Source organism: Kogia breviceps, chromosome 4, assembly GCF_026419965.1.
Source record: "Kogia breviceps isolate mKogBre1 chromosome 4, mKogBre1 haplotype 1, whole genome shotgun sequence".
Lineage (NCBI taxonomy): Eukaryota > Metazoa > Chordata > Mammalia > Artiodactyla > Physeteridae > Kogia > Kogia breviceps.
In genome coordinates, this window is record NC_081313.1 from 175,760,255 (window position 1) to 175,788,238 (window position 27,984).

The window sequence follows — 27,984 nt, forward strand, 5'->3', positions numbered from 1 at the left end:
GTGTGCATATATTCTGAAAACCCCTCCAGCTGGTCCAGCAATTCCTTCTTGCCCACTGCCCCATCCACTGGCCAGTGCGTGAGGAACGTCTCCTTGCCCAGGACATGGGTGTATCTGTGGGCAAGAGGTGGCCAGGATGGTGAGGAGAGCCGGGTGACTTGAAGGTGTGGAGACCTTTCTGACTTGCCCCTCTGCCCTGCCTGACAGACTCTCAGAGCCACAGCTTATAATGTCCACTCCACCAGGCCATCTCAGGTCCCCCCACCTCTAGCCCATACTGCTGGGGATTAGAAAATGCTCCCCTCCCTCTGACTCTTTCCTGCCCTCTGTTGGAAATTTACATCTACATTTACAACATCTCCTTATGAATGGTGTTCCCTGGAGTTGTGCAGTGCACAGCCTGCACCTCCATTCAGGGCATCCCTGAAACCCAAGACTCCTGTTGACAGGTGCAGTAGAAACTTTGATACCAAGGACTGGACTGGGGTAGGGAAGGGGGCCCAGGCCTGAGTCCCCAGGGCAGCAGGAGCCCCCCACGCACTCAGATTTGACTCTCCACAGGTCTGATGTCTGGCCCATGATGAGGTATGTCTCGTGTTCTTGCAGCCCCAGGGAGTCATGGCAGGTGGCGTGAGTGACGAATTTCTTCATGGTGAGGGGCTTGGCAGAGTCCGTGCCTGGAGGAGAGGAGAACCAGTGTGTGAGCTTGCATAGGCCTGGCCCTCCTCCGCATTGGGACTCCCAGGGTAGGCCCCCACGCTCCCTCCTCTGCCATCTTGGACATACCACTCTTGATGATGGTTTGGAGCTGCATGTTGTAGTAGATGTAGGGGCTGGAGGCAGAGGTCTCCACAGACTCCAGCCTGGCCTTGTACACTGGGGAAGGGGTCCAGGAGGGTGTCGGGTTGGCGTCCAGCCCGCGGGTGGGCTGCCCCCTGCCCCCTGCCACTCCCCACACTCACCAAAGTCCACGCCAACCTCACAGGCTGCTGCCTGGAGCTCCTCCTGCTGCAGGTGGTTGCTGTCCTTCTTTGGGGATGGGCACTGTTCTGGAAGGTTGGGGGAGGCGGGCGGCTGTTCCAGCTGCACTGGCGGAGGGGCCTTCCTCCCATCTGATCCCCATCCGGCCCCAGGCGGCAGCCGCTGGTCTCTGGGTCTGGCGCTTCTGATCTGTAGGGTGCTCTCTCCTCCTCTGTCTCTTCATTTGGTCTTTTTCTTTTCTGTTTCTCTCATCTGAGTTTCTTATGTGTCCCTCCGTGTCTGTGTCTCTGATTCGCCTGATCTTTGGCTGTGCCTGAGTGTATGTGTCATTCTCTGTCTCTGGGTCTCCTTTTCTCTGTCTCTCTTTGTCTCTGTCTTGCTATCTCTCTCTCTCTCTCTGTCTAAACTCAGCCCAGAAGGCACCCAGGAAGTGATGAAAAGCTCTTGAACCCCTAGCCTGGCAGTCCCAGCCCTCCGTGTCCCCATGATCTCACCCTCGGCGCATCTGCACACGTCTCTGTGGCAGATCTTCCTCAAGGAAGCGTGCTCTGTGGGCAGGTTGTAGAAGGAGCTGCACCTCCGGGCTGCGAGAGGAGGCGAGTGACCGGGGTTGGCTTGGGCCAGTGTTTCTGGGGGCTGGGTGCACGTCTGGCTCCGCCCCCAGCAGGCCCCGCCCCACCTGACCCGCCCAGCCACCCCCTTAACAGGTCCCTCCTCTTTAAAGAGCCTGCCCCCTTCTGGCCCACTCTTACCCAGTGGGCCACAGCCAAGTCCCTTCTCAGCGGCTTCCAGGCACCCCCCCCCGCCCCGGGGCCACTTTAACCACCAAGAAAGGCCACGCCCCTCATCACCACGCCCCTTGGGTTCCTTCCGGCGCCCTCTTGGCCACCCCTCCCACGGAGCCAAGGACCCCCTCTGCCACGCCCCATTCTCCCTTTTTGGCCCCGCCCCTCACCCCTCCCTTTTTTTCTGGCCCAGTCCTTCTCAGGCCCTGGACCCTCCCGGGATACCCCTCCACCCCCAGGCCCCTGCTCACAAGGCTCGTAGTAGTCGTAGACCATGACCTGGGCAGCCTGCAGGAACTCTGCCTGCAGCATCCTGTGGACGCGGAAGCCCAGCACCGTGTCTACCTTGTGGGAGAGCTGGAGAAGGGAAGGCCTGTCTGAGCTGATCAGGGCCACTGAGCATGGGGTACTGACCACAGGGCCTTGGCCATAACCACTGACCGCGTGGCCCTGAATACTGAGGAGCTGACTTCAGAGGGCATGGCTCTCGGACAACACTGGCCAGGGTGCTGATTGTGGTTTCTCCGCCCATCTGGCTGCCCACGGACCTCTGGCAGAGGACACCTGGCCTTTCTCACCTTCTCCAGGTAGAGGACAACAGTGCTGTCGCTGGAGGTCGTCTTGGTCTCATACTGGAAGGCGTACCTCTCCACGTCGCTCGTGAGCTGGGGCAGAGGGTGAGGACTGCGCGTTGGCAGAGATCCTCCAAGGCATCGAGCCCTGGGAGCTCCAGTTAGTGTGAAGCAGCTCTCAGAGCTCCCGGCCCTTGTCCAATCAGCCCCACTGTTGGGGAAACTCAGGCACAATCAGGGCGAGAATTTAGCTAAGGTCATACAGGGAGTCCCCCAGAAGTGACCATGGCCGCTGACCTTGGGGCAGGGGCTGTGGGGCATTAACCTGGGGGTCTTGACCCGGGTAGATGCTGTTCTGCACCCACTAGGGGAATGTGGGAAGTTGCCAGGACATCCCCGCCCTGCTCATTACCTGTTTGAGGTCATCCTGGTTGGGGTAGAAGCCGGTGAGCAGGGAGACCTCCATGATGGTCATTGTGGCCTCTTGATGACCCTGGTACCTGGGGATTTCACAGCACCAGTGTCCTCCCACTGTCCCTTTGCCCCTCTCCCACCCTCCCACTGTCATCACCTCTCGCCTGCGCAAGGGCAGTAGCCTTCTCCTGTGTCTCCCTGTCACTCCTCTGCCCCCAAGAGGATACAGCTGTAGCAAACAGAAATCTGGTATGTTGCCTCCTTGCTTAACTTCCTTGCTTTACCAAAACACCTGGCCTCATCCTTTCACTTCACCTCCTTCCCCTCCGGCCTCTGATTGATGGCTCTGAAGTGTCAGTCTCTCGCCTGCCACTGGACCTTGGCACATGCTGTTCTCTCGGCCTGGAATTCTTCCTCCCTCTTGGCCCTGAAAAATCCTGTCATCTTTGCAATTTCAGCTGATGCATCACCCCCTCTGGGAAGCCTTCCCCAGCCCGCACACCAGGTCATTCTCTAATTTGCCCTCCTGTGGCTCCGTGGACCTCTCCTTGGCCACATTTAATCACGGTTGTCACTTTGCATTGATTCTGGGTGATTATTCGGTTATTGTTTGTCTCCCCTGATAGTCTGTGAGCTCCACCGGGCAGGGAGGAGCTGCCTGGCTCACAGCTGTGTCCCCAGCTCCTAGAACAGAGCCTGGCACCAATCAGGTGCTCAATACATTTTTTAAAAAAAATCTGGGACAGACCTGGGTGAGGGTATTTGGGAGACAGAGACAGACTGGGGTGGGGGCTGGAATGTCTGGACAAGATGAAGAGAGGGGAGAGTCCTGGGGTTCAGAGCTAGCCCTGGGCATCTGGGTCATGGTGCATGTTCACGGTGCAGGAGCCCGCCTTTCTGGGACGGGGAAAGCTGGAGGGCAGGGTTGGGGTAGCAGGATGGTAGATAAGCAGCGAAGGGTGGGGTAAGGGACAGAATGGGGGACAGGCAGGGGAGGGCAGGAGGAGAGGTAGGGATGAGGGGGCAGGCATGGAGAGGCAAGTTTGGCTGGTTCCCTCCCTCCACTCAGTACACAGGGAGAGCTGCTAAGGAGTCTGGATTCCAGGAAGTGGGTCCTTCCTCCTGCCCAGTCCAAGATCCTGGTGACCTGACCTTGTTTCCATCCGGAGCTGAAAGGTCGCTTCCCCCTTTTTATTATCTGCAGAGAGAAGGCAGGAATTTAGAGGCTGGGTAACAGAGCCTCTGGAGCCAGCTTCCTGGGTTCCAATCCTGGCTCTGCTATGACTTTGAGCAAGTTTGTTTAACCTCTCTGTGCTTTGGTTTCCTAAACTGTAAATAGGGATCATAATATTCCCAACCCAGCTGGTTAATTTTAAGTGAGTTAATACAAGTAAAGCATTTAACATAATGCCTGATTAGTGCTTTATAACTGTCAGTTATTATTACTATAGTATTACTACCATTATCATATTACTACTACTACTGCTACTACTACAATTAAGAAATGGGCTCCAAGCCAAAGTCTTGGTCACTTTTAGTCCCTAAAAGTCTTGGGACTGGTGAGACTTGTTTCCCCCTACCCTGACAGTGAGCTCCCAGTGGCAAAGTCCTGTCTCTTTCTTCTTGGTACCCCAGACTGGAAACTCTGGAATCCATTTCTGATCATCTCCACAGCCCCCTCCCTGGTCCGGCCCCATCATTTCCTGCAGGACCAGTGCAGTCACCTCTTCCTTGGTCTCCCAGCTTCCACCTGTGCCCTCTATAGTCTGTTTCCCCCACAGCGGCCAGAGGGAGCCTGTGCGAACCTGTGCTAGGTCACGCCCCTCTTCTACTCAGAACCCTCTCTGGCTCCTGTTTCACTCCAAGCAAACACTAGAGTCCTCACCATGGCTTGTAAGTCCCTGCACCATCTGCCTCATCACCTCTCCAACTCTTTCTCCTAAAACTCTACCCCTTGCTCCTCTGTAGCCACACTGGCCTCCCTGCTGTTGCTCAAACCAGGGGAGTTCATTCTTGCCTCAGGCCCTTTGCACCTGCTGTTCTGTCTGCCTCAAATGCTCTTCCCTCAGATCCTTCCTGGCTCACTCTCTCACTTCTTTCATGTTTCATCTCAAATGCCACCTCCTCAGAGAGCTTCCCCTGGACTTCCTCCAAGTCTGTAGCACCTTTTCCTACTTTATTTTATATGGTACTTATCATCACCTGCTATTATGCTTCATATTTATATTTTACAATGCAGATTCACTTATGTTATAAATAAATAACAATAAAAGTATAATATACTGTTATTGTTGTATTGTTTGTGTCCTTCTACTAGAATGTGGGCTCCAGGAGAAGAAGGGATATTTTTCTTGTTCATGCCTATGTTCCCGGGGCCAAGAAACAGGGTGCAGCACCTAGTAAATGCTCAAAAAATATTTGCTGGGGAAGGGTAAGCTGGGACGAAGTGAGAGAGCAGCATGGACATATATACACTACCAAATGTACAATAGATAGCTAGTGGGAAGCAGCCTTATAACACAGGGAGATCAGCTCGGTGCTTTGTGTCCACCTAGAGGGGTGGGATAGCTAGGGTGGGAGGGAGACGCAAGAGGGAGGAGATTGGGGATATATGTATATGTATAGCTGATTCACTTTGTTATAGAGCAGAAACTAACACACCATTGTAAAGCAGTTATACTCCAAAAAAGATGTTAGAAAAATATTTGTTGAATGGCTGAATAAAGCAATAGAGATGCTTACTGAATGATAGCTAAAATAAATAAAAAAGAAGGGCTGGTTATCCCTGGGTCCAGGCTCACCTTTCGGCGCTGTGTGGAGAGTCACATTCAGGTGGTACAGGTTGCAGGTGTCCTCCCAGGACTCTGGAGACCTGTGGTACATGGTCAGGATCTGTCGGGGGTGGGGGGAGGTGTCAGAGCCCATCCACACTTACTCCTTTCCTCCTCGCTTCAGTTCCTGCCTGCCCGGCTCTCTGCCCCATGGGGAATTCACAGCGAGGTCTTTCCCGTTCAGTCCATGTGTTCAGTGGCCAGAACACCATATATAGTCTAGGCAGGCCAGCTCTGTAATAGAACTTCCCGCCATGTTGGCAATAGCCTCTATCTGTGCTGTCCGTGTGGCAACCACTAGACACGTGTTTTTGGGAATGAACCCATGCCCCCTGCGATGGAAGCAGGAAGTCTTAACCACTGGACTGCCAGGGAAGTCCGCACATGTGGCTATTGAGCTCTTGAAATGTGGCTAGTTCCACAGAGGAACTGAATTTCTTATTTTATGTAATTTAAAATTAGCTGAAGTTTAAGGTGGAGTGAGACTTGCCTGAGGGTCACACAACAAAGGCAGAGATTCAACTGTGGCTCTATGGCCTGAAACATGATAGCAGGCTACCTTGAATTTGGTGACAAAGAAGGCTGTCCTCCCAGGTCATAGGGCGTAGGGCCAGACGATGTAAAGGAGCCTTCAGATATTGGGGGAAGGGTGGAGTTGTTCTTTGGGTCTTGAGAGGCACCCTGGTGGGAGAATCTTTCTTTGGGGGGCAAGGAAAGAGACCCCTTCAGGGATCCAACATAGGAGGGCTAGAGGGGTCCAAAGACCTCTTGGCCTCTGTCTTCCCTGACTCTTGACTTACTGAAAGTGAAAACCTCTATTTCCCCACCCGTCAAATGGAGCCCATATTTTTACCAGCTTCTCGGCGGGGCTGGGGTGGGGGGTGGTTTGAGGTGCCCTTAGATTGATTCCTAACAAATGGTTGTGTCCTAAACGGTAGCTAAGATTATTGCTGATTTCAATTCTTGGTTTGGAGTCTATATTTGCCTCTATTTCCACCAACTGGGGGAGCCCTGGGCTCTAGCTAAGGAACACAAGACCTACTGAGATGGTGCCTCTTCCAATGCCACTGGCTTTGATCTCTAGGTCATCCTGGGCAGAGAACTGAAAAGAGAGGGGAGGAGGATTTGAGGGGAGAAGAAGCAGCAGAATATGGCTTACACGCATATTGAAGAGGAAAGTGGAGAGGAAAGCATGCACGGGCACTGGGGCCTCAGTTATTGCCCTAACTTGGGGTCTGGTGACTCTCCCACCTTTCTCCCTGAAGATGGTTTTACTTTTCCTTCTTTTTAAAAAAAATATTTATTTATTTATTTAGGCTGAGCCAGGTCTTAGTTGCAGCACACGGGATCTTTGTTGTGGCACGCGTGAGGGATCTAGTTCCCTGACCAGGGATCAAACCCGGGCCGCCTGCATTGGGAGCGCGGAGTCTTACCCACTGGACCACCAGGGAAGTCCTTGCGTCTACTCTTGTTTCCCTCATTCATTCTTCCCTCATCAGCGGGAGCAAAATTTTACAAATTCACATCCAATCACATCACCCCTGCTTCAATCCCATTTGCTGTTCTTAGAACACTCTTGCCTCAGTGCCTTTGCACTTGCTGTTTGTTCTGCCTAGATATCCACAAGGATCAGATCTGCCTTTCCGTTAAGGTCTTTGCTCAGACATTACCTTCTTGGTGAGACCTTCCCTACCCAGCCTAATTACAACTCCTTGATGTTCCCAGCCCCTGCCTGCTTAATTCTTTCCCATACCACTTGCCAGCATTTAACACATTACATATTCTACTTATTCACATCGCTTTTTTGTCTATCCCCACTAAAATATACAATTCTACAGGGACAGGGATTTTTTTTTTCTGTCTTGTTCACGGCCGTATTCCCAGAACCTAGAACAGTGTCTGACACACAGTAAGTGCTCAGTAAAGATGATTGAATAATTGAAGGTGAATATCACCTCCTTCATGGAGTAAGGTCATGGAGATTACCTTACTCCCCGTACCCAGGTTATTTTGTCCTTTACACACTTATTTCATTCCCCTGTGTTCTGAAAGCTGAAAGTGGAATGTAGAATTGTATTTATTGTCTTAATTTCTTTCTAGACTGTAAGTGCTCTGAGAGTAGGGACCACAGATGTTTCATAATGTAACCCAGGAGAATGCTTGGCACACAGTAGGTGCTCAGGAAATGTTTGTGGAATGAAGGAACCAATACATCGATAGTATAGCTCATGGTGATTAGATAATATTGGTGCGGGGAGATTTCCAGGGACAAGACTCTTGGTCTCATCTCCAGTGCAACTTCTGTGTGGACTTCCCAGCTGCCCCTTAGCTCCATACCTTTGCTGACCGCAGCTGGTAGGCACTGTTCTCATCGATGAGCCATTCTATATTCAAGGCTCTCTTGGGGGCTCTGATCTGGACGCGGAGATCCTGGACACCGTCGAAGGGGACAGCTTCGCGGAAGCGGGTGAGGGCCTCTATGGCCACGACCGTGGTCTGGGTGTTGGGATGGGGGCCTCGGATCGGCACCACTGACGGTGCACCGGAGCCCCGTGGGGCGCGAGAACCCCGGACAGCTCCTTCCGGTGGGCCAGTAGCGTCAGCGCCTCGGCTAGCGTCCCGGCCCCCCCAGCCCCCCACCTCCACCCCCACCCCCAGTTTCCGAGGCTCCGGTCACCTGGGTGGACTGGAAGCCTCCTCCCAGCTCCCGTTTCTCCAGTAGCCACTTGGCGATGGCATGCGTCTCATTGTGCCGACCCAGCTCCAACTTCTGCATCAGCGCATAGGCCGTGGCCTCAATGGTGTACAGGGAGTACGTGTCCAGGTCGCCCACTGGCCAGTGGGTTTTGTCTAGAAGATGGATGCGCACCTTGTCACGCAGATCTGGGCCCACCTACCTAAACCCGCCCTCTCCTCGTGTCATATTGCCCAGTTTTCCTCATCTGCTATTTTACTGAGCACCTACTTTATGTGAAAAAGCTTTGCTGAGGAGACGTATGGACATTGCATTTTTTCAGAACCACTCTAGGAGACAGGGACACTATTTAGAGTTGGGGCAACTGAGGTTCAAAGAAGCTCCTCCACATCCCTCTCGGTCCCGCTGCAAGTGCGGTTTTCTACCTCCACTCCTCCTGACTTGGGGAGTGGAGAGGATGAGATCAGGACCCTCAGGGATGGGATAGGGCAGGCCATGGGAAGCAAACCCCTCTCAGTTACCTACTTTTTATGACCTTCTCTCCATCCTCGAACATACCAAGCACTTTCCCACTTCAGAGCATTTGCACGTGCCATTCTCTCCGCTCGGAACATACTTGGCCTTTCACGTAGGTGAGTTTTCTCATCTTTCATTCCAGCTGAGGGGTCCCCTTTTCACAGAGGCCTTCCCAGTTCTCCAGTCTATACTCCGCTCCCCTCATCATTGCTACCACCCACCTTGTGTGCTATGATCTCAGCACCTGTCTCAGTTTGTAATTCTCTCTCTCTCTTTTTTTTTTTTTTTTTTTTTTTGTGGTACGCGGGCCTCTCACTGCTGTGGCCCCTCCCCCTGCGGAGCACAAGCTCCGGACGCGCAGGCGCAGCGGCCACGGCTCACGGGCCCAGCCGCTCCGCAGCATGTGGGATCTTCCCGGACCGGGGCACGAACCCGCGTCCCCTGCATCGGCAGGCGGACTCTCAACCGCTGCGCCACCAGGGAAGCTCTGTAATTCTCTTTTGATCTGTTTGTCTTCTACCTGCCGCCCCCAGGAACGGTGGGACTTTTGAGGGCAGGGACCACATCAGTCTTGTTCACCTTGGTTTCTCAGGGTCTGAGCTTCAAGGGTTGGCACACTACAGGTGTTCATAGATGAAGAATCACATTTTGCTGGATTTGAGATCATACAATGCCCCTCTCTCTGCCCCCGTGACTGTGGTTAACACATAGTTGGTGGAAAAGTGGCCCACACCCACCCTGGCTGGCGAAGCTGTCCAGGCGGTCATTGGCTCGGGGACTCCTGGTGAGGGCCAGCGCATAGGAGACTATGGCTATGGCAAAGGTTGTCTGAATGTGGGGGAGTTTTTTCTCCAGGAAGTCACTGGCTTGCTTCATGCTGGCAGCCAAATTCTAGAAAGTCAAGAGAAGAGGCTAGAGGGAGGTGATCAGAGGAACGGGGTCTGGGAGTTAGAAGAGAGGAAAGCACTAAGAAGGACACGAGGGCAGGGGAGCTCCCTGTGTGCAGGGGGTAGGGCACCCTGCAGACCCTGCCGTCGTCTTTGGGTCCTACCGGTATCTTCTGGACGCACAACTCCTTCCCCTCGTTCAGAGCGATCAGGACAAGAGCTGTGAGGGATACATCTGCCTCCGAGCCTTGATAGCCACCCTGCGGATGCAAAACCACACCCATAATCCCTTTACCATCTTGGAGACACCTTCCCCAGTCTCTCCTGACTGACCTTGAAAAGCTTCCAGGTGCTCAGCTCTGGGCTGGATGATGCTGAAAGCAGGATGAGGAGAGAGGTAGAGGAGGAGGAGCTATCTTGAGATTTACCTGTGTGGGGTCTACTTTACTAGGAAAAGTTGACAGCCATGGAGGGTGCTGTGCTAAGCTCTCTATGCTAGCTCAGAACATTCTTGCAGCAGCTCCATTTTCCTGATGAGCAAACTGAGGGTCAGAGGGTGAAGTGTCCCCATTGCTGGTAAATGACCGACAAGGATCAAACTCCTCTTTAGTCTCCCAAGTTCCACCCTCAATCCCTGTACTGGAATGAATAATTTTCCCCCCAAATTCTTGTCCACCCAGAACCTCAGAGTGTGATCTTATTAGGAAACAGGGTTTGGGGAGATGTAATGAGCTAAGTTAAGAATAGGTTATACTGGATTAGGGGGACCCTGTATCCAATGACTGGTGTCCATATGAGAAGGCACACACAGAAGCAAGAAAGCCACGTGAAGATGGAGGCAGAGATTGGAGTGATGTGGCTATAAGCCAAGGGATGCCAAGGATCGCCAGGAACCACCAAGCTAGAAGAGGCAAGGCGGGATTCCCACCCCATGCCCCAACGAGCCTTCAGAAGGAGCTTGGCCCTGCCGCGACCTTAATCTTGGACTTTTAGTCTCTAGAACTGGGACAAAAGAAATAGATTTCTGTTGTTTTCAGCCACCCGGTTTGTGGTACTTTGTTACAGCAGCACTAGGAAACTAACACATACCCCAAAGTCTCTTCTTCTCACAGTGGCCAGTGAAGCCGGTGGACTCTTGAATCAGTTTGCATCTATCCTCTGCTCAGAGCCTTCTGTGGCTCCCAGCTCACTCAGAGCAAGAGCTCAAGTCCTCCCTCTGGCCCGCAAGGCCCTGCAGAGTCTGTCCTGTCCCCCCCCTGCCCTCCCCTCCTCCCCCTCTCCCCTTGCCCACTCTGTTGCAGCCACACTGGGCTCCTCACTGTTCCTCCAAAATATTGGGCACATTCCGGTCTCAGGACCTTTGCACGTGCTCCTCCCTCTGCTTAGGTCACTCTCTCCTTAGTTATCCACAGGACTTGCTCCCTCACCTCTCCAGTTCTGTATAAATATCATCTCCTCAGGAAGCCTTCCAAAATTTCACCCTTCCCACCTTGATCCCCCTTTCCCAGCATTTTTCCCCTACCGCTGATAACATGCCACATCATTTATGTCTCTATTATGCTAATTGCCTGTCTGTCCTCCACTAGAATGTCTGCCCCATGAGGACAGGGATTTCTGTCTGTTTCGTTTGCCCTGAGTCCCCAGTGCTTAAAGCAGTGCCTGGCACATTATAGGTGCCTGATAAACGTTCGTTGGTGGAAAGAAGCTCAGATCTGTGAGCCTGTCTTACTGTTACTGTGTTTGTAACTCCTTTATGTACCGCCTTCCCGTACCATGTAGGGCTTTCACTCACACAGTCCTCCCTTCTTTTGGGGGTGCGTTCTGTCTTTGCTGGTTCATTCATCCATCCAGAGTTTTATTCAGCAACATTTGCTGACTATGATGAACCAGACCTGCTTTTCTCCCTGGAGGACTCACAGCGTAGGAAAAGCAAACCCTGAACAGACTATCGCAAAGCCCCACAGGCTTCAGGACCCGGCGTCTTTCCTCCTTCCCAGGAGGAAAGGGATGGATCACCTCTTTGCCATCTTTGGGCTCTGATGACACTGGTCTCTTTTCCCCCGTCCTCAAACATACCAGAGCCTCAGGGCCTTTGCACACGCTGTTCCCCTTTGCCTGGAGCTGTTTTCCATTCTTTCCTCCGCTGTCTCCTATTCCTTTTTCAAGTTGCTGCTTTACTCTCACTTCCACCTGTAGGCTACCCCTGACACCCCCAGCGCTGGGCATGGCTCCTATTAAATCCCATCTCCTGCTTTTCTCTCCCATGGAACTTGGCACAGTCGTGACTTAAACAACCACTAGTTATAATTATTTGGTGAACTTCTGTCTGCCCCCCCACTACCCAGCTTGTCAGTTCTACAGGCAGGGGCTGTCACTGTCTTGTTTACCTCTGTGTCTCCCCTCTCCCCAGCACAAGGCCTGGCACACAGCAGTCGCTGGATAAATGTTTGTTGAATGAGTGAATAAATCACATCCCTAAGGTGATAGGTGCACAGGACAGGGCTGCTATTCGGGGGAGACTTAGAGGAGGTGGTGTCTGATCTAAATCTAAAGAGAAAACATAATTCGGCTAGGTGCAGGGGGAAAAGGGGAAGAGGCGTGAGTACACCATGCTGAGAGAGGGGCCTGAGCAAAGATACAGAGGTGAGTTGGAAGGACCTGTGAGCAGGGAGTATTGCGGGGTGAGGTTTGGGAGGAGATACAGAAGAGAAGGAGAGAGTAGCGAGATGCTGTTGGAGGTGACTGTGTTTGTCTGTAGGTGACTGCCACAGAAGGTGTTGGAGCAGGGCAGAGACCTCCCAGGCTGTTCGAAAGCTGTTTCTGGAGGCTGGTGTGGAGGACCAATCGGTAGCGATGGGTGTGCTGGCTGGGGTGGGACAAGGAGGACTCAGACCCAGAGAGAGGTGGGCCGGGACTGGCGACTCCTTTGAAGTAGGGGTGGGGGGATAGGTCCCAGCTGTGCCCAGCCTCACACGCTGCACTAACAGAGTGCAGCGTGGTCCAGAGCAGGGGGATGTGATGCTCGGTGCCGGACCTCGGCTCTTTCCTGTTCGCATTCTACCTGGGAACGCGTCAGGGGGGCTGCAATGCCCCTCCCCGTGGGCAGAGCCCTTGGGTTTTGTTTGAATGGCTCAGGTGGGGTGGGGGGGATGGGCACCTTCATAGACCCCATGAGCACAGGGCTTTCCTCCAAGAAGCTCCCGTCCTTCGCCTGCCTCTGGGTAATGATCCAGTTGGCGGTGGCGCAGAGAGACTCGGGGTCGAGCGCCCCGATTGTCGTGACAGGGTAGGACAGGGCGAAGACCCGGAATACGTAACTCGTGAGCCTGTTGGAAGGGAGACAGGGTGGGTGATGGCTGACAACGGTCACCAAGGGGGTTCTAGGACAGGGACGTCTACAGTATGGAGAAGTCTGCCCCAGAGACCACGGCAACTTGGAATGCTGCTGGCCTGCAGGCTGCCTGCCCCAAGACCCCTCAGTGGGGATACTTCTGGGGTCATCAAGCCCCAGGCTGGTCTCTCAGGCTTCCTCCTAACCAGCGTCCTCATCCTTACCAGGTGCTTCCTGGGTTTCCCTTGCTGGTGTGGTAGGTGCTATCTGGGCTCCGGTGGGTCAGCATCCGGCTGTACCCTGGGAAAACAGGTGGATGGGAATTTACCGGGAGACTTGGTGCTTGGGTGTGGCTGGGAAGGGGGGGTTAGTTACCAGGCATAATCTGGGGGGCGGGGTATGGGTTGGACTTTAGGGGTGCATCGTATCTAGATGTGACCTGGAGGAGGGGACTGGTCCAGGCGCATTAAGGAGGGAGCTGCAGGGCCCAGGTGTAAATGAAGGTCATGGCCACACGTGACAGTGGGAACCAGGGTACAGCTGTATCTGGGAGTAAACCGGGAGACTGTGCCATTGGGGTGTGACTGGGAATTACTGCCAGGAGGGATCATGGAAGGTGGAACCCAGGAAAGGGCGTATCCTGAGGGGCCACTACCTGGGTGTTTTCTTGGGGGTTGTTTCTTGGCTGTAAGCTAGAGACGTCGGTGTGTCTGTATAGTCAGAGGATGTTACTCCTGGGTGTATTCTGGAGAGGGCACCTCTTGGTGTGGATTCTGAGCACTGCTACTTGGGTAGTATCTGAGGGCTACCTGGAGGTTGACTGTTTGGGTTTAACACTGGGGATGGTAGTTTCTGGGTGCTGCTTGGACGGAGCACCACCCAGAGCAGCTGGACGGAGAGGCGGCATCTGTGTGCAGCCGGGGAGACGGGGTCAGCGTCCAAACTAACTTGAGGGTCTCTGTCAGGGTGTAACCGGGCTGTGTACCTATGGTTGTTACCTGGGGGGTCTGGCTGTAACCTGGGAAGGTATTAGCATTCAGGTGTAACCGGCAGGTCACCACCTGGGATTATTCTGGAGTTTTCTGCCTGGATGTTCCCTGGGGGTGTGGCGCAGGGCGTGGAACTGATTGGCTATAACCTGGGACAGTGTCTGAATATAACATAACCTGGGAGGTTGCTGCTTTGGGGTTAACCGGGGTGCCTGTTATGAGACTTGTAGCCTGGGAGAGGGGTCAGGGTGAAGGAATAGAGGGGGGGTCACAGCTGGGGGTCACCTGGGGGACTTGGTATCAGGTTGTCACCTGGGAGAAGAGTCAGAGTTTGGGTGCTGTTGTCTGGGAAGTTCCAGGGGGGTACCCCGGGGGTACCTCAGCCACCCACCCCGAGAGTACCAGACACCCTCATCGAGGTCCCAGGAGGGGATCCACTCTCACCGCTGACAACGTTCTTCATGACCTGCTCCCTGAGCTCCACGCCAACCTTGTTCCACTGGCCCGTGCTATCCAGATAGCGCGCCAGGATGATCACGGGTGCCAGGGAGCTCAACGTCTGCTCGGGGCAGCCAGTGGGGACCCTCAGCAGCCTCCTCGTTTCTCTGGGAGTCAGGCTGCCCACGATGCTCTCTCCAAGGATGTCGCCTGTCAGGTGGGCATGGTCTAAGCTACCATGGCTCCCCGATGGGGATCATAGGTACCCCCGGCCCCTCCTGGCCCTGTGCCCCGGGCAGGCTCTAGAGGAACCGGCCCCTCCTCAGCCCCCACGGGAGCCAGCTCTGTCTAGGCACCTTGAATGCTGACAAACACTTCGGCCTCTGTGTCGGGCATCTTGTTCAAAAAGTCCTGTCTGGGCACCAGCTCCATCTGGGTCTGACCTGAGCAGGCACAACCTTGTGTGACAAGCAGGTTCTGGGAACTGGGGAGGTCAGAGTTAGACTGCAGACTCTGGGAGAATCTCAGACCTCCCCCCCCCCGCCCCGACCAGATCCCCTCATTTCAGCACCTCCCTCCACTGGCCCGTGGTCCCCGGATCCCACGTGCTCCCCGAAGACCCCACAAACCTTGGGGGTTCAGGAGGATGCTATGGGATATTTGCTGTATCTGACCCCCTGCCTGTAGGATGCAATGAAGAAGAACGTTAACAACACAATAGTCATAATGACAGTCAGAGGAAGTATTGCTTAGCTATAAAGAGCACAGACTCTGGGACCCAGATATCTGGGTTCAAATCCCAGCTCTTGCTTCCTAGCTGCATGACCTTGGGCAAATTACTTCACCCCTCTTGTGTCTCAGTTTCCTCATCCATAAAAGGGAGAGTACAGCAGTTCCTACCTCATAGAGTTGTTCTGAGGGTGCAGTGAGTTAATATTCTTTTTTTTTTGTGTGGTACGCGGGCCTCTCACTGTTGTGGCCTCTCCCGTTGCGGAGCACAGGCTCCGGACGCGCAGGCTCAGCGGCCATGGCTCATGGGCCCAGCCGCTCTGCAGCACGTGGGATCTTCCCGGACCGGGGCACGAACCCGTGTCCCCTGCATCGGCAGGCGGATTCTCAACCACTGCGCCCCCAGGGAAGCCCGTGAGTTAATATTCTTAAAGTGCTATATCCTAAGTGCTGAAAAATGTGTCTGTTAAGTAAATAAAGTATTACTGATGGGTCATGCACTGGTCGTGTGTAATTTTCACAGCTCTCTGATTATTCCTGGGTATGAGGATTATTCCCACACTGCAGATGGGGAAACAGAGGCTCAGAGAAGTTAAGTAACTTACCCAAGGTCACACAGAAGAGCCAAGGTTCGAACCCGAGCCTGACTCCAAAGTCCCGAAGTGGGGACTCTGGGACTGAACTTTCCAATCCTTGTCTCGTACCTCACCCCTGTCCTGCAGGCCCGTTCACTGATCTTGGGTCCACCTGCCCCTCCCATAATCACACAGCCTGGAGCTCAGGAGAAGCCCCACTCGCTGCACCGGCAGCAAGGGCTGGGGGTGCCTATTACCTGGACCAGGAGTGTCTTCCTCACGTGGTCCTGGACCCCAAAGCCCACGACCTTGACCTCCACATCCACCTTGCCCGTTTCCAGCGGGAGAAGCACAAAGGGCACCGTCTTGGAGGAGGTGGGAGGTACAACCACCACCCGACGGGAAGGGGCTCCTGGCTTCGCCGCACTGCACAGTGGCTCCTTGTGGGGGAACTCCACTCGGACCTGGGGCAGGGTGGGCAGTTAGAGGGTCCTGATGCATGAGGAGGCCCAGCACCCTAGAGTCACCGTGTCCTCCCTGCCCCCACCCTGAGAATCCTGAGTAGGTGACAGGGTAGCATAATGATTGGGAGTAAAGACCCTGCCTGGGTTCAAGCCCCTTCTGTCACTTAGGTGCCATGTGATCTCAGGAAAGCCAGGCAAGTCTCCTTATCTCCAAACCAAGAACAGTGATTGCATCCATCTCCTGGGGGTTATTGTGAGGCTTAAATGGGAAAAAGTCGTAGAAACTTTTTCAAAAAGGCTGCCACGTCGCTGGCTCCTTCAAATAATGGACACGCTCCATCCCCCTTATAAAACACACTGACAGACACTTTTGGAGGGGGGGAGAGGGGAAGGCTGGGGGCTTCACCTTGACCGGGTAGGCTATGAAATTGTACAGCACAGCTTGGATCTGGACCTGCTCATTCCTGATCACAGAGAAGGGCAACTTAAGATCCACAAAGAATGATTTCATCACTGTCAGCTCAAAGGGGTCAGAGACGCAAAGACCTAGAACCAGGAGAGCACTTGACGTTAAGCAGAGGCCAGCTGCCCTCGGGCTGGCCAGGGCCACTGTTCTCCTATTCCTTCAGCACTGGGCTTGCGGGGTCACCTTGTCCGGCCTTGACACTGACGGCCACAAACTGCCACGTGGTGATGGAATCTGGCACGGTCACGTGGGTGCTGTGGTGCGAGATGCTGCAGAAAGTGCCAGGGTAGGGGGAAGGGAACAGAACGTAAGTGAGTCTGTGCTGCCTGGACAGAGCCTCTCATTGAGGGTTACCGCCTTGGGCTTACCTTCACTATGAAGGGGTCAGTGGGTCACCCAATTAGAGGAATGATCACTAGAGGGACATCGTGTGGGGGGACCCACTGGGATCTTTAGGCCCATCCAGGAAGTTTCCTGTCGTGGGACAATGCTGAGATCTCAGTGGCGCTCCTGGGGCATTGGCCATGACGGATGGCCCCTGAGGCATGGACGGGCCAGGGACCAGAGGCTGGCATGGGGGCCAGAGTCCTACCCCGATTCACTTCTGGGCAGAGTAATCTTCTTCCAGAACCAACTTTCAGGGAACAAGCTCCGGACAGGCTGGTCCTCGAAGATGTCATCAAAGTCCTCGTCTTCATCCACTGTAGGGAGCAGAGGTGGGGCAGGGTTTCTTGCGCATGTCTCCCGCGACCCACCAGACTCTTCAGTGGGGTCCTCCCACCTCATCCCTCCGTGGCACATGTCACCCCTTGACCTGTCCACGGCACTCCATGTCCCTCGGTGGAGCCCCCCCGACCCTGTGCCTCCTGCCGTGGCCCCCTCACTTGTCCCCAGAAGCAGCAGCTCCTCTCGGGCCTCCCGAGTCAGGGCCTCAGACAGATGGCAGCAGCTCAGGAAAGCGGCGATGCAGACTGGTCCAAAGCGGACGTGATGGGTCCTCTCCTCACACGACAGCCCCACTGGGCTCTCCCGGAGCCCAGCCTCACAGCACTTTCGCTCCAGCTCTGTCTTGAACTTGTTCACTGCAGGCCAGAGTTAGTGGGACAGAGGAGGGGCTGGGTGGGACCTGAGGAAGCAGGGACCCATCCACCTCAATGTACACCTCATGTACACCTGACCTCTGCTTAGCCGTAGCTCTGGCAATGCTGTCCCTAGAACTTGGCCTGCATCTTTCTGCTGAAGCTTCGCATTGAACTCATATGATGAGTTCTGATGAGGAAACTGAGCTACAGAGAGGTCAATTCAGGCCCAGGGTCACACAGCTCACAAGTTGCAGAGCTGGGACTGGAATTTACGCCGCTGTTCCTGCCGCTTCTTGCCCTTCTCCTTCGTTTGGGACGGATTGGCAATGCCGTGTTTATTTATTAAAATTCTGATTTTGACTCCTGGTTTTCACTGTGTGTTTTAAAAAAATGAAAACACAAAACTTGCTGTAGAGCATGATGTCAAGTTGAATGCTTCTAAATTAGCGAACTGAAGGAATGCACTTAAAGTTAAAAAAAATTATAGCAATTTAATAATCTTATTGTCTACCATATAACACGATTAGAACATCTATAGTTAAGTGATTGTACCATAAATAAAGCAACAGTTTATATTATGTACTTTTCTCAGAAGGTTAGCATGATTTTCGATATTGAAATTAGAGTTAGGGTTTTACCTCAACTTTTATTAGATTTCACTTATTTTCCCTTTATTTAGATCCACAAAGTCATTAGTGCTGCTTAAAAAGACTGAAAAATCTAATATTCATAGAATCCGTGCTTCTAACAATACCCAGTGCTGCCTCTCATCTTCCTTGAACTCTAGGCTTCTTGGTCCCGTCCACACCCTGGTCTTGGTCTACATATTATCCATCTCCCCTTTCATCTACCTTCCTTCCTGTATCACAGAAGCTAGACATCTAAAAACTACATTTCCCAGACTCCCTTGCTGCTAGGGTTCTGGATGGGATGAGATTCTGCCCACCCAGACGCTCTTGTATAGAATTTGGAAAGTGGAAGAGAGGTGGAGACCATTTTCCCTGCCACAGTGGTAGCTGATGGGTGGGCTCCAGTCTATGTGTTTTTGTAACAGGCATAATTCTGTGTTTCACTATCTGCCTGCCAGCTTCATGAGAGATATTGGCAGAGTTTCCTGAGATTTCATGCGTTGAAACCTAGATTTCATGCACTGCAAGAACTACAGTGGAGTGATCTTGAGTCTCAGCAAGCAGCCTTCCAACTTCCACTCCTAAAGTTCAGCTGTTGATTTTGAAAGCACCAAACTCCCATCATTAAATCACCTCCCCTCCCCGGCCCCCACGACTGGAATACCTGGAGTGCTTTCAGTTTTCTGTTCTAAGCTCTGATGAATACAGGTTAGGGAGCCAGGAGGGCACATCCGGCTTTAGTTCTGACCTGCATTCCTCTTGGCCTCCAGCCTCTTCAGGGAGCGGCGGTGACGGCTGGGAGATGGGCTCTGGGGGCAGTGCCAGTCTGGGGATCAGAGGGAAGAATGAGAGGACAAGTGTCAAGATCATTATCAACATCCTTGAGATTTATTGGGTGCTTACTGCACACCCAGTGCTTTATATGCATCACCTCATTTTATCCCACAGCCTCTTCGTAGTCAAGATTTGCCACTTAAAAGTTGTGCAGGGCTTCCCTGGTGGTGCAATGGTCAAGAATCCGCCTGCCAGTGCAGGGGACACGGGTTCGAGACCTGGTCCGGGTAGATCCCACATGTCACGGAGCAACTAAGCCCGTGCGCCACAACTACTGAGCCTGCGCTCTAGAGCCCGTGAGCCACAGCTACCGAAGCCCGTGCACCTAGAGCCCATGCTCCGCAACAAGCCGCCGCAATGAGAAGCCCGTGCACTGCAACGAAGAGTAGCCCCCGCTCGCCACAACTACAGAAAGCCTGCGCGCAACAATGAAGACCCAATGCAGCCAAAAATAAATAAATAAAATAAATTTATTTTTTTTAAAAAAAGTTGTGCAATCTTCAGCAAGTCACTTAACCTCTCTGGGTTTTAATTTCTCCAGCTATGTAAAATGGAATAATCATAGTTCTATCTATGAGATCATTCATATAAAAGTACTTAGCACAGGGTCCAGCTTGTAGTAAATAGAAATTGTTATTTTTTTAAAAAAATATTTATTTATTTGGCTGCACCAGGTCTTAGTTGCAGCACTCAGAATCTTCATTGCAGCATGCGGGCTCTTTTAGTTGTGGCACGTGGGATCTTTTATTTGTGGCATGAAGGATCTTTAGTTGCAGCATGCGAACTTTTAGTTGCGGCATGTAGGATCTAGTTCCCTTACCAGGGATTGAACCCAGGTCCCCTGCATTGGGAGTGTGGAATCTTAGCCACTGGACCAGCAGGGAAGTCCCAGAAATTGTTATTAATAACACTATTTATAGCTGAAAGAAGACCCTGCTAGTTGTCCCCAAAATATCCATTCTCCCTATCATTTGTGGCAACTAAACCTCCATCTTTCATGTATCACTCAGAATGAAGACTACATTTCCCAGCCTCCTTTGTACCTAGATAGGGCCATGTGACTGAGTTCTGGCCAATGAGATGAGAGAGAAGTGTACTATTCTTTCCGCTTCCCTTCATCCTGGTGCCTGGCAGGAGGTCCTGGTGAGACTGCTTCTTGGAATATGGCAGAGCAACAAGCCTGAGTCCCAGAATGACCTCTGGACTGTTACTGAGCAAGAAATAAACTTCTACCTGTTTAAGCTACTGTTAATTTGTATCTCTGATACACATGGCCAAAATGACATCTTAATTAGCACACACTAAGTTACTTCTATTATTATGTACATTTTATGGAGAGAGAAACTGAGACTCAGAGAGGAAATATGACCGGCCTATGGTAAGTGGCAGGGTCCTAGATTTTAGCTCATCTGTTTCACACCAAAGTCCATGTCCCTAACCACTAGATAGCACTTCCCCCACCCCTGCCCTCTTCCCGCTCCCCTTACGTACCTGAGCTTGCCAAGGTTTCCATCCCTGTGCTTATCTTCATGTCCAGTCCAGCATCCTTGAACACAGCAAGTCTGTCTTTCCCACTGCCTGCTGTGCAGCCAATGTCATGTTCCTCCACCGTATCCCAGACCTGAGGGTCAAGAGAGGAACCTGGATTTGGAGCCTGTATGACCCCTCCAGGGAAGGTGCAATGGTGCACTGTAATTGCCGGTTCAAATAATAATTTTCACATAATCACCCACTTACTGAGCCCTTACTACCTGCCAAGTTCATGTAATAGGTGAAGAAACTGAGGCTCCAGCTGGAATCTCCAGGCAATCTTTGGGTCCAAAGCCCACAGGTTCTTACCTTCTTCTGTGTGAACTTGTGTTTGCTGTTCAAGATATAGACGGCCTTGTCCACGGCCACCAGCCCCACTGTGGCCTCTGCGTCACCTGTCACCTTCAATTCCACCTGGCTGCTGGGCTCTACCGGCTGGAGGTATCCTTCTTTCTTCAGGCCAACCTTCAGCTAAGCAAGGAAAAGGAGGCTCATAGGTCACCAAGGGGCTTCCCCAGGTCCACTTTCAAGTTCATGCTCCCTCAGCTCCGATGGAGCATCTGGGAACTCCACCAGGCCAATGTCAACTCTACGCATTTACTTGCATCCTCTCCACCTCTTAAGTTGGGGTTTTAAGGCCACATCACTTCTCCTTCCTCTCCTCTGCCTCCAGACCGAGAGCCCTTGAATTTGTACAGACCATCTCCCAAGCATTATGATGGTGGTATACAACTTCAAGGAGTTTGACTCACCTTCTCCTTGCAATTGTCATTCACATCAATCCAAATGGAATCAGCCACCAGTTCAGGGTCCTGCCCTGTTCCCCTTGGCAGTACATAAAAGGCCAGGATGCGGAAGGAAGGAAGCATCCTTGAGGTCACATCGATAATGGCTGACGTGTAGACACTCCCATGACTTTTTAACTGATGTTTGGCGTACACAATCTGGCCCTTACTCAGGACCTTGGAGGCAAGGGAGACTATGGATGAGAAGGGTAGAACCAGCCCTTCCCCTAGGCTATCCCAGCGCACAAGGGAGCCCCCTAGGCCCTTTGCTTCAGCCCCTAGGTCTGAGTCCATCCCAGATGGTTCCCACCAGCTCAAGTCCTGGTCCCATCCCCTCACCAGGATGGTGAAGTGAGTGATCCAGTCCTTGGTTTCAGGATTTTGATGCCTTGTGTTGAGGCTCAGCTGGATGTTGCTGCCAACCTCTGTGCTCAATGTCTTCACCTCAATGTGCAGGAAGTTCCCTGACCCATTCTGAGTTGAGTAAGGCCAAGCTGTCATCCTGGCTGAAGCCTGCTCCTCTGGCTGGAGAGGTGCATCCGTTTCCACCTGGGGAGCAGGAGGGGCAAGTAAACCCCTAATAACCCTTCCAGCTCACACAGTCCCAGCCCCGCCCTCCCTGCCCCATAAGGTTGGTACCAGGATAGGGAGCTCCTTCAGATCTCCGTTTGTGTTGATGGTCAGAGCGGCCACCCCACTGGACGAGGTATATACTTTGTGGTTTTGGCAACGGACGAGGACTTTGGAGGCTGGGGACCCATCGGGATTTGAGACGAAGACCTGTGGTGGAATCTGGCCTGAGATCAAGGACAGACCTGGGGGTGGCCTGGTGTAAGAGGTGGGAACTAATGCAATCTGGATAAGACTGCCATGTACAGCTGTACACGTTGTGCACTGAGCAACACCAGGGGCACCTCTCATTTAGAGCCTATGAGTGGAGCCCCTAGAGTTTGGCAGAGTACAAACGTATGTGGCAGCCCTGGGTGTTGGTGTACCGGGGGGTAAGGGTGGGGGAAATTGAGGGTGAAAAGGGTAGGAGGAGATGTGGAGGGCTTGGGGAAGACTTGGAGTAGGATTGGCACCAGAGGACGTCTCCAGCTTTTCTAATGCTTATCAGACATTTCAAAGCCACCCCAAATGAACGTATGTAAAAATAGCGTGCTTTCTGGGCAAATGTAGCCTTAAGATAAACTTCTAAGCATCTCTTTCCAGCCTGACTGTGATCCCTAACACCCCCACAGAGAAATTCTGGAGCCATCACTGCGCTTTGGAGGGACCTGGTTAAGACTTGAGGGAACCTTGGGATTGGTCTGGAGGCACGATGGACTCGGCTCTCAGGCAAATGAGCTCTGGGACGCAGGTGAAACCTGTGTGGGTTTTTGTCTCCTGGGAAGGTCTGTTTCAGGGAGGGGCCCAGAGTCCCTGCGTGGAGTGAACCCAGACTCTGACCCTAAAGTGGAATGGCATCCCTGGCTTGAAATACTGGGGTGTCCTGGTGAACTTGATGCTGTATGGGCTCTGGACAATCTTCACCCCGGAGGTCTCAGCCTGGACCATCTCACCCCCTGGAGAGACAGGAGGATCGTAAGTTCTGCGGCAGAGGTTCAGTTTCCTGGGGAAAGAGCAGGCTGGTATGGGAGGCCCATCTTGGTGAAGCCCGGAAGAGACAGTAACACGATTTCAGCTCCTCCCAGCCCTTCCAGCATGTCCCCATTTCTCGGATGAGGAAACTGAGGCGGGAGGTGGCCCAAGGTCACGGGGGTGGAGTGTCCGGGTTGGGAAAGGACGCAGTGTCCTGACCTCAGCCGGGGGCCTGGGTGAGGGTGGCACCTGAGGAGAAGACAGTGACATTGACAAAGATCGAGGCCCCAATGAAGTCCTCTTCTGGGCCTTTGAATGCGGCCATCAGTGTGCCCTTCTGGAGGGAGACGTGGCCGAGGCCTTCAGAGATCTGCTCTCAGTGCAAGAGAGAGGAGAGGAGATGGTTTCTTGGGAAATGGGTGATGGTAGAGGAAGGGGAGGTGGGGAAGGGGGAAAGAAGGGGGAGGAGGTGGGGAAGGAGAGACAGGGGAGGGGTGGGTCTCAGTCACCTCCACCCTCTGCAGGGAGCTTTGGATGGGAATCCGATGGGAATCCTGCTTCACCCCAAAGATGGCCAGAACGTGTCCATCCACTGGCTTGTTGAATATATATCTGGGGGATGGACAGCCATCTAACTGGCTCTGAAGCGCCCACACAAACTCCTGCATCTGCAGGCACAGCCTGTGTAATCTCATGGGGCTGCAGAAATGGCTGTAACACTTTGGGAGGGGCGGAAGTGGCCCCTGGTAACTTAGATGTTTCCATTACCGACCAACACAAGCCTGGGAGGTGACAAATATGTCCCTTAAGGCCTTGTTGGGTTGCAGATGAAGCCTGTGCAACCTCACAAGATGGTAGAGGTAGGCTGTACAGCCATATGGAGCCACAGAAAAGTCTGAACAAGGACTTCACTGGTGGCGCAGTGGTTAAGAATCCCCCAGCCAACGCAAGGGACGTGGGTTTGATTCCACATTCCATGGAGCAACTAAGCCCGTGCGCCACAACTACTGAAGTCTGCATGCCTAGAGCCTGTGCTCTGCAACAAGAGAAGCCGCCATAATGAGAAGCCCGCGCACCGCAGCGAAGAGTAGCCCCCACTCGATGCAACTAGAGAAAGCCCGCGCACAGCAAAGACCCAATGCAGACCAAAAAAAAAAAAAAAAAAAAAAAAAGGATGAAATCTGAACAACCCCTGGGATGGCAAAGGTGGCCTGTGAAGCCTCGTCAGGTAGTCTGGGTGACCTGTATAGCATGATAGAGCTGCAGAAATGGTCTGTGTGATGTCAAGAAGTGGCAGATATGGCCCTTGCAACCCTAGGTGGACAATATAGCCCGTACAGCCTTATAAAGTTGTGGGGATGGTCTGTAAATTCCATAAGGCAACATATGTGACATTTGCAATTTCATAGAACTTCAGAGATAGTCTGGACAACCTCACAAGATGGCAAAGGTGCCTATGCAACCTCGTGGACCTTTAGAGATGGTCCAAACCATTAGGTACGTAAGGTGGCCTGTACAACCCCAGAGGCCTGAAGGGATGGTCTGTATGGCCACACGGGACAAGAATGTCTCATGGGTGGCAGAGAGTTCCTCTCCTATACCCTAAGAGCTGCAGAAGTGGCTCATTTCTCTCTACGCATTCAGTTTCTTGGCATTTCTGGTCCTCTGGCCAGGCTGGGGGTAAAGGAACTCACCGGGCCTGGATATCCACACCCAGAGCCTCATCATTGAGGTAGAAGAAAGTCTTGTTTGGTGTCAGCTGGACCTCAAAAGATGGGAGCACTGGGTGCAGTAAAGAGAGAGTCACCCTCAGCGTCTCTCTGTCGGCCCCCCTCCCCGTCCCCTCCCTGCCCCACTCGCTCCTTCCTCGGTGATTCTGGCAGCCCCCAAGGGCTGCAACACACAGTCCTCAGGCCCTGGCACCTAGTAGGTGCACCATGAGACCTGCTTTGCATTCCCAGCCCCGGTCCTTGCGCGATCCACCTTGTCCACCCTTCTCACCAAACTCCTTCACTTCAAAGGTTGCCTTGAACTTCTGCTTGGGTGCACTTTGGTATCTGGCCTCGATGCTCCAGGTCCCAAGGCTGAGGCACAGAGAGTTAGGAGAGGTGGATCCCGAGAAGGAGAACCTCCCTCCCTCCACCCCTAGGGTTCCCAATAGGGCACCTGATGAGCTCTGGGAGTTGGAAGGAGTTGGCGAAGACACTGTCCTTGGCCAGGAGATCCTGGCTGATCACAGTGATCCCGTCCGGGTTCTGCGGGGATATAGAGGGTGGTTGGTTCATGCCCCAGGCCTTCAGCATGTGCTAGAACCCCAGTGTCTGGCCTCCCCCCTCCCCGCAGGAGAGGTCACCTTGATGTCCAGAGTGAATGTCCTGGGTACAGGATCCATGCTGAGGTTCACGGTGTACACCCGGTATTGAACTGGAGGAGGAGGGAAGGCTTTACGCACGGGATAGAGTTTGGAGGGGGGGTGGGTAGAGTCATCAGGGTCTTGGGCTGTGGGGGGACCTTGGACAGAAGGACACCCTGGGAGGTGGGACACGGGCGCATGGGGGAAACTGGGGATGAGAGTCAGCGCCTGCCCCAGGCCAAGTGCCGGGGCGCTGTACCCAATTGCTCCGGAGTGTAGATGGTCTTGTCTGTCTGGATGAAGATGTAGCCGGCGTGGGGAGCCACCAGCACCAGCTTCTCCATTAATGCGGAGGCCGAGGTGGGTGCCCAGGTTGCCTGGAGGATGACATACTGCGTTCCTGGTTGTGGCGGGTGGACCAGGCTCTCGGGAATCTGGGGAGAGACGCCCACACTCCTCAGGGCCTGCTGGGGTCTCCATCCCTGCGGGCAAAGCCCTGGACCAGATCTTGGAGAAGCAATTGAATGGGAGCTCTCTGGCTCTGCCCTTGGGAGCAAGATCCCGACGTGTGCCGCCCAGGTTGCTGCTGAACAAGGGCATCCAGCCCAGCGCGGGGGGGTGGGGGGTGGGGGTGGAGGGGGGGATGGGGGTGGAGGGGGGTGGAGGGGGGAGGGGGGTGGAGGGGGCTGGAGGGGGGTGGGGGGGATGCGATCCCGTTTAGGCTCAGTTTCCCAGACTACCAGCAGAGGGCGCCTTTTCCTAATTCGCACAGAGACGTTATACGGACTAATCAAGGTCTTTCTCGGAGCCCAGACCTACGGAACTTTGAGTTTCTAAATGGATAGGACATGCAAACTGGTATACATAGAATGGATAAACAACAAGGTCCTACTGTATACCACAGGGAACTGTATTCAGTATCCTGTGATAAACCATAATGGTAAAGAATAAGAAAAAGAACAGATGAATGGATAAAGATGGGGCACATATATACAATGGAATATTACTCAGCCATAAAAAGAAACGAAATTGAGTTATCTGTGGTGAGGTGGATGGACCTAGAGTCTGTCTTACAGAGTGAAGTCAGTCAGAAAGAGAAAAAACAAATACCGTATGCTAACACATATATATGGAATCTAAAAACAAAATGGTACTGATGAACCTAGTTGCAGGGCAGGCATAAAGACGCAGACATAGAGAATGGACTTGAGGACACGGGGGTGGGGAGGGGGAAGCTGGGGCGAAGTGAGAGTGGCACGGACGTATATACGCTACCGAATGTAAAATGCATGGCTGGTGGGAAGCAGCCGCATAGCACAGGGAGATCAGCTCGGTGCTCTGTGTCCACCTAGAGGGGTGGGATAGGGAGGGTGGGAGGGAGACGCAAGAGGGAGGAGATATGGGGATGTATGTATATGTATAGTTGATTCACTTTGTTATACAGCAGAAACTAACACAACACTCTAAAGCAATTATACTCCAATAAAGATGTTAAAAAAAAGAATAAGAAAAAGAATGTATATGTATGTATAACTGACTCACTTTGCTATACAGCAGAAATTAACACAACACTGTAAATCAACTCTACTTCAATTTTTTAAAAATGGATAGGACATAAGAGGAGCAGTAACTATATCCAGGCCTTGCATCTCTCTTTTTTTTTTAAAGATTTTTTTTTTTTTTGATGTGGATCATTTTCAAAGACCTTACTGAACCTACTACAATACTACTTCTGTTTTATGTTTTGGTTCTTTGGCTTCGAGACATGTGGGATCCTAGTTCCCTGACCAGGGATCGAACCTGCACCCCCTTCAGTGGACGGTGAAGTCCCCACCACTGGACTGCCAGGGAAGTTCCACAGGCCCTGCGTCTCCTCTCCACTGTGTCTCTTGGCAAGTCCCTCTAGAGTCTCCCCTTCTCTATCCTTGCTGCTGACCCAGAGATTCCCTTTATGGCCACCCGACCCGGCCTGTCACCCACCGTCACTGGTGCCTGGTCCATAAAGTGGTTTTCTGGTGAGAGAATGAGCTGAACCCTAGCCACTTCCATCTTCTTCATGGGGAAATCCCACACGGTGAGGTTCACCTTGAGGGGCCCGGTGAGGGGCGCTCTGGAGTCCGAGTGAGCCTGCACGTGGATGTTCTCCGGGCTGCCGACCCGCAGGACCCGGGGGGTCACCAGGATGTACCTGCCAGCAGACAAACATGGGGGCACAGGGAGACTCAAGAGGTGGAAGTGATGGACGGGGGTCACGTGCAGGAAGTCATACAGATGGCAGATGTCCTCTCAGTTCTCCAGACTCACAGCGGCTCAGCATGGGCAACGGGGGTCCCCTGGAGGAGTAGAATCAATCCTAGGAGCCAGGGCACATCCATGGCGGTGGGAGGACAAGGTAGGGCCACAGACCTCAGATGCCTGTCCTCTTGTCCACCCCAGCTCTGCTCTGTTTGCCTTGGCTTACCCTGGCCGAGTTAATATCTAAATGGACACGGAGAGGAAATTCCCATAAATCCAATG

At 53.0% G+C, this 27,984-nt stretch overlaps 1 protein-coding gene across 1 annotated transcript; it reads right to left on the reverse strand.

Annotated features, from left to right (window-relative positions):
* Positions 1–267: 267 nt before the first annotated feature.
* On the reverse strand, positions 268–27,842 carry LOC131754330 (complement C3-like). The gene is made up of 40 exons (XM_059059821.2): positions 27,772–27,842; positions 27,448–27,655; positions 25,727–25,901; positions 25,468–25,538; positions 25,281–25,369; positions 25,116–25,198; positions 24,809–24,896; positions 23,624–23,726; positions 23,364–23,484; positions 22,983–23,098; positions 22,173–22,313; positions 21,873–22,082; positions 21,501–21,710; positions 21,058–21,219; positions 20,710–20,839; positions 19,133–19,210; positions 17,558–17,755; positions 17,266–17,374; positions 16,857–16,942; positions 16,614–16,753; positions 16,001–16,207; positions 15,069–15,120; positions 14,796–14,882; positions 14,446–14,649; positions 13,237–13,312; positions 12,839–13,007; positions 9,846–9,941; positions 9,532–9,685; positions 8,261–8,433; positions 7,921–8,079; positions 6,626–6,685; positions 5,554–5,644; positions 3,905–3,950; positions 2,751–2,838; positions 2,345–2,431; positions 2,018–2,123; positions 1,476–1,565; positions 963–1,049; positions 787–876; positions 268–677 (listed from the first exon to the last, which is right to left on the reverse strand). The coding sequence occupies exons 1-40, from the start codon at positions 27,840–27,842 to the stop codon at positions 268–270; spliced, it is 5,121 nt and encodes a 1,706-aa protein (XP_058915804.1).
* Positions 27,843–27,984: the final 142 nt, after the last annotated feature.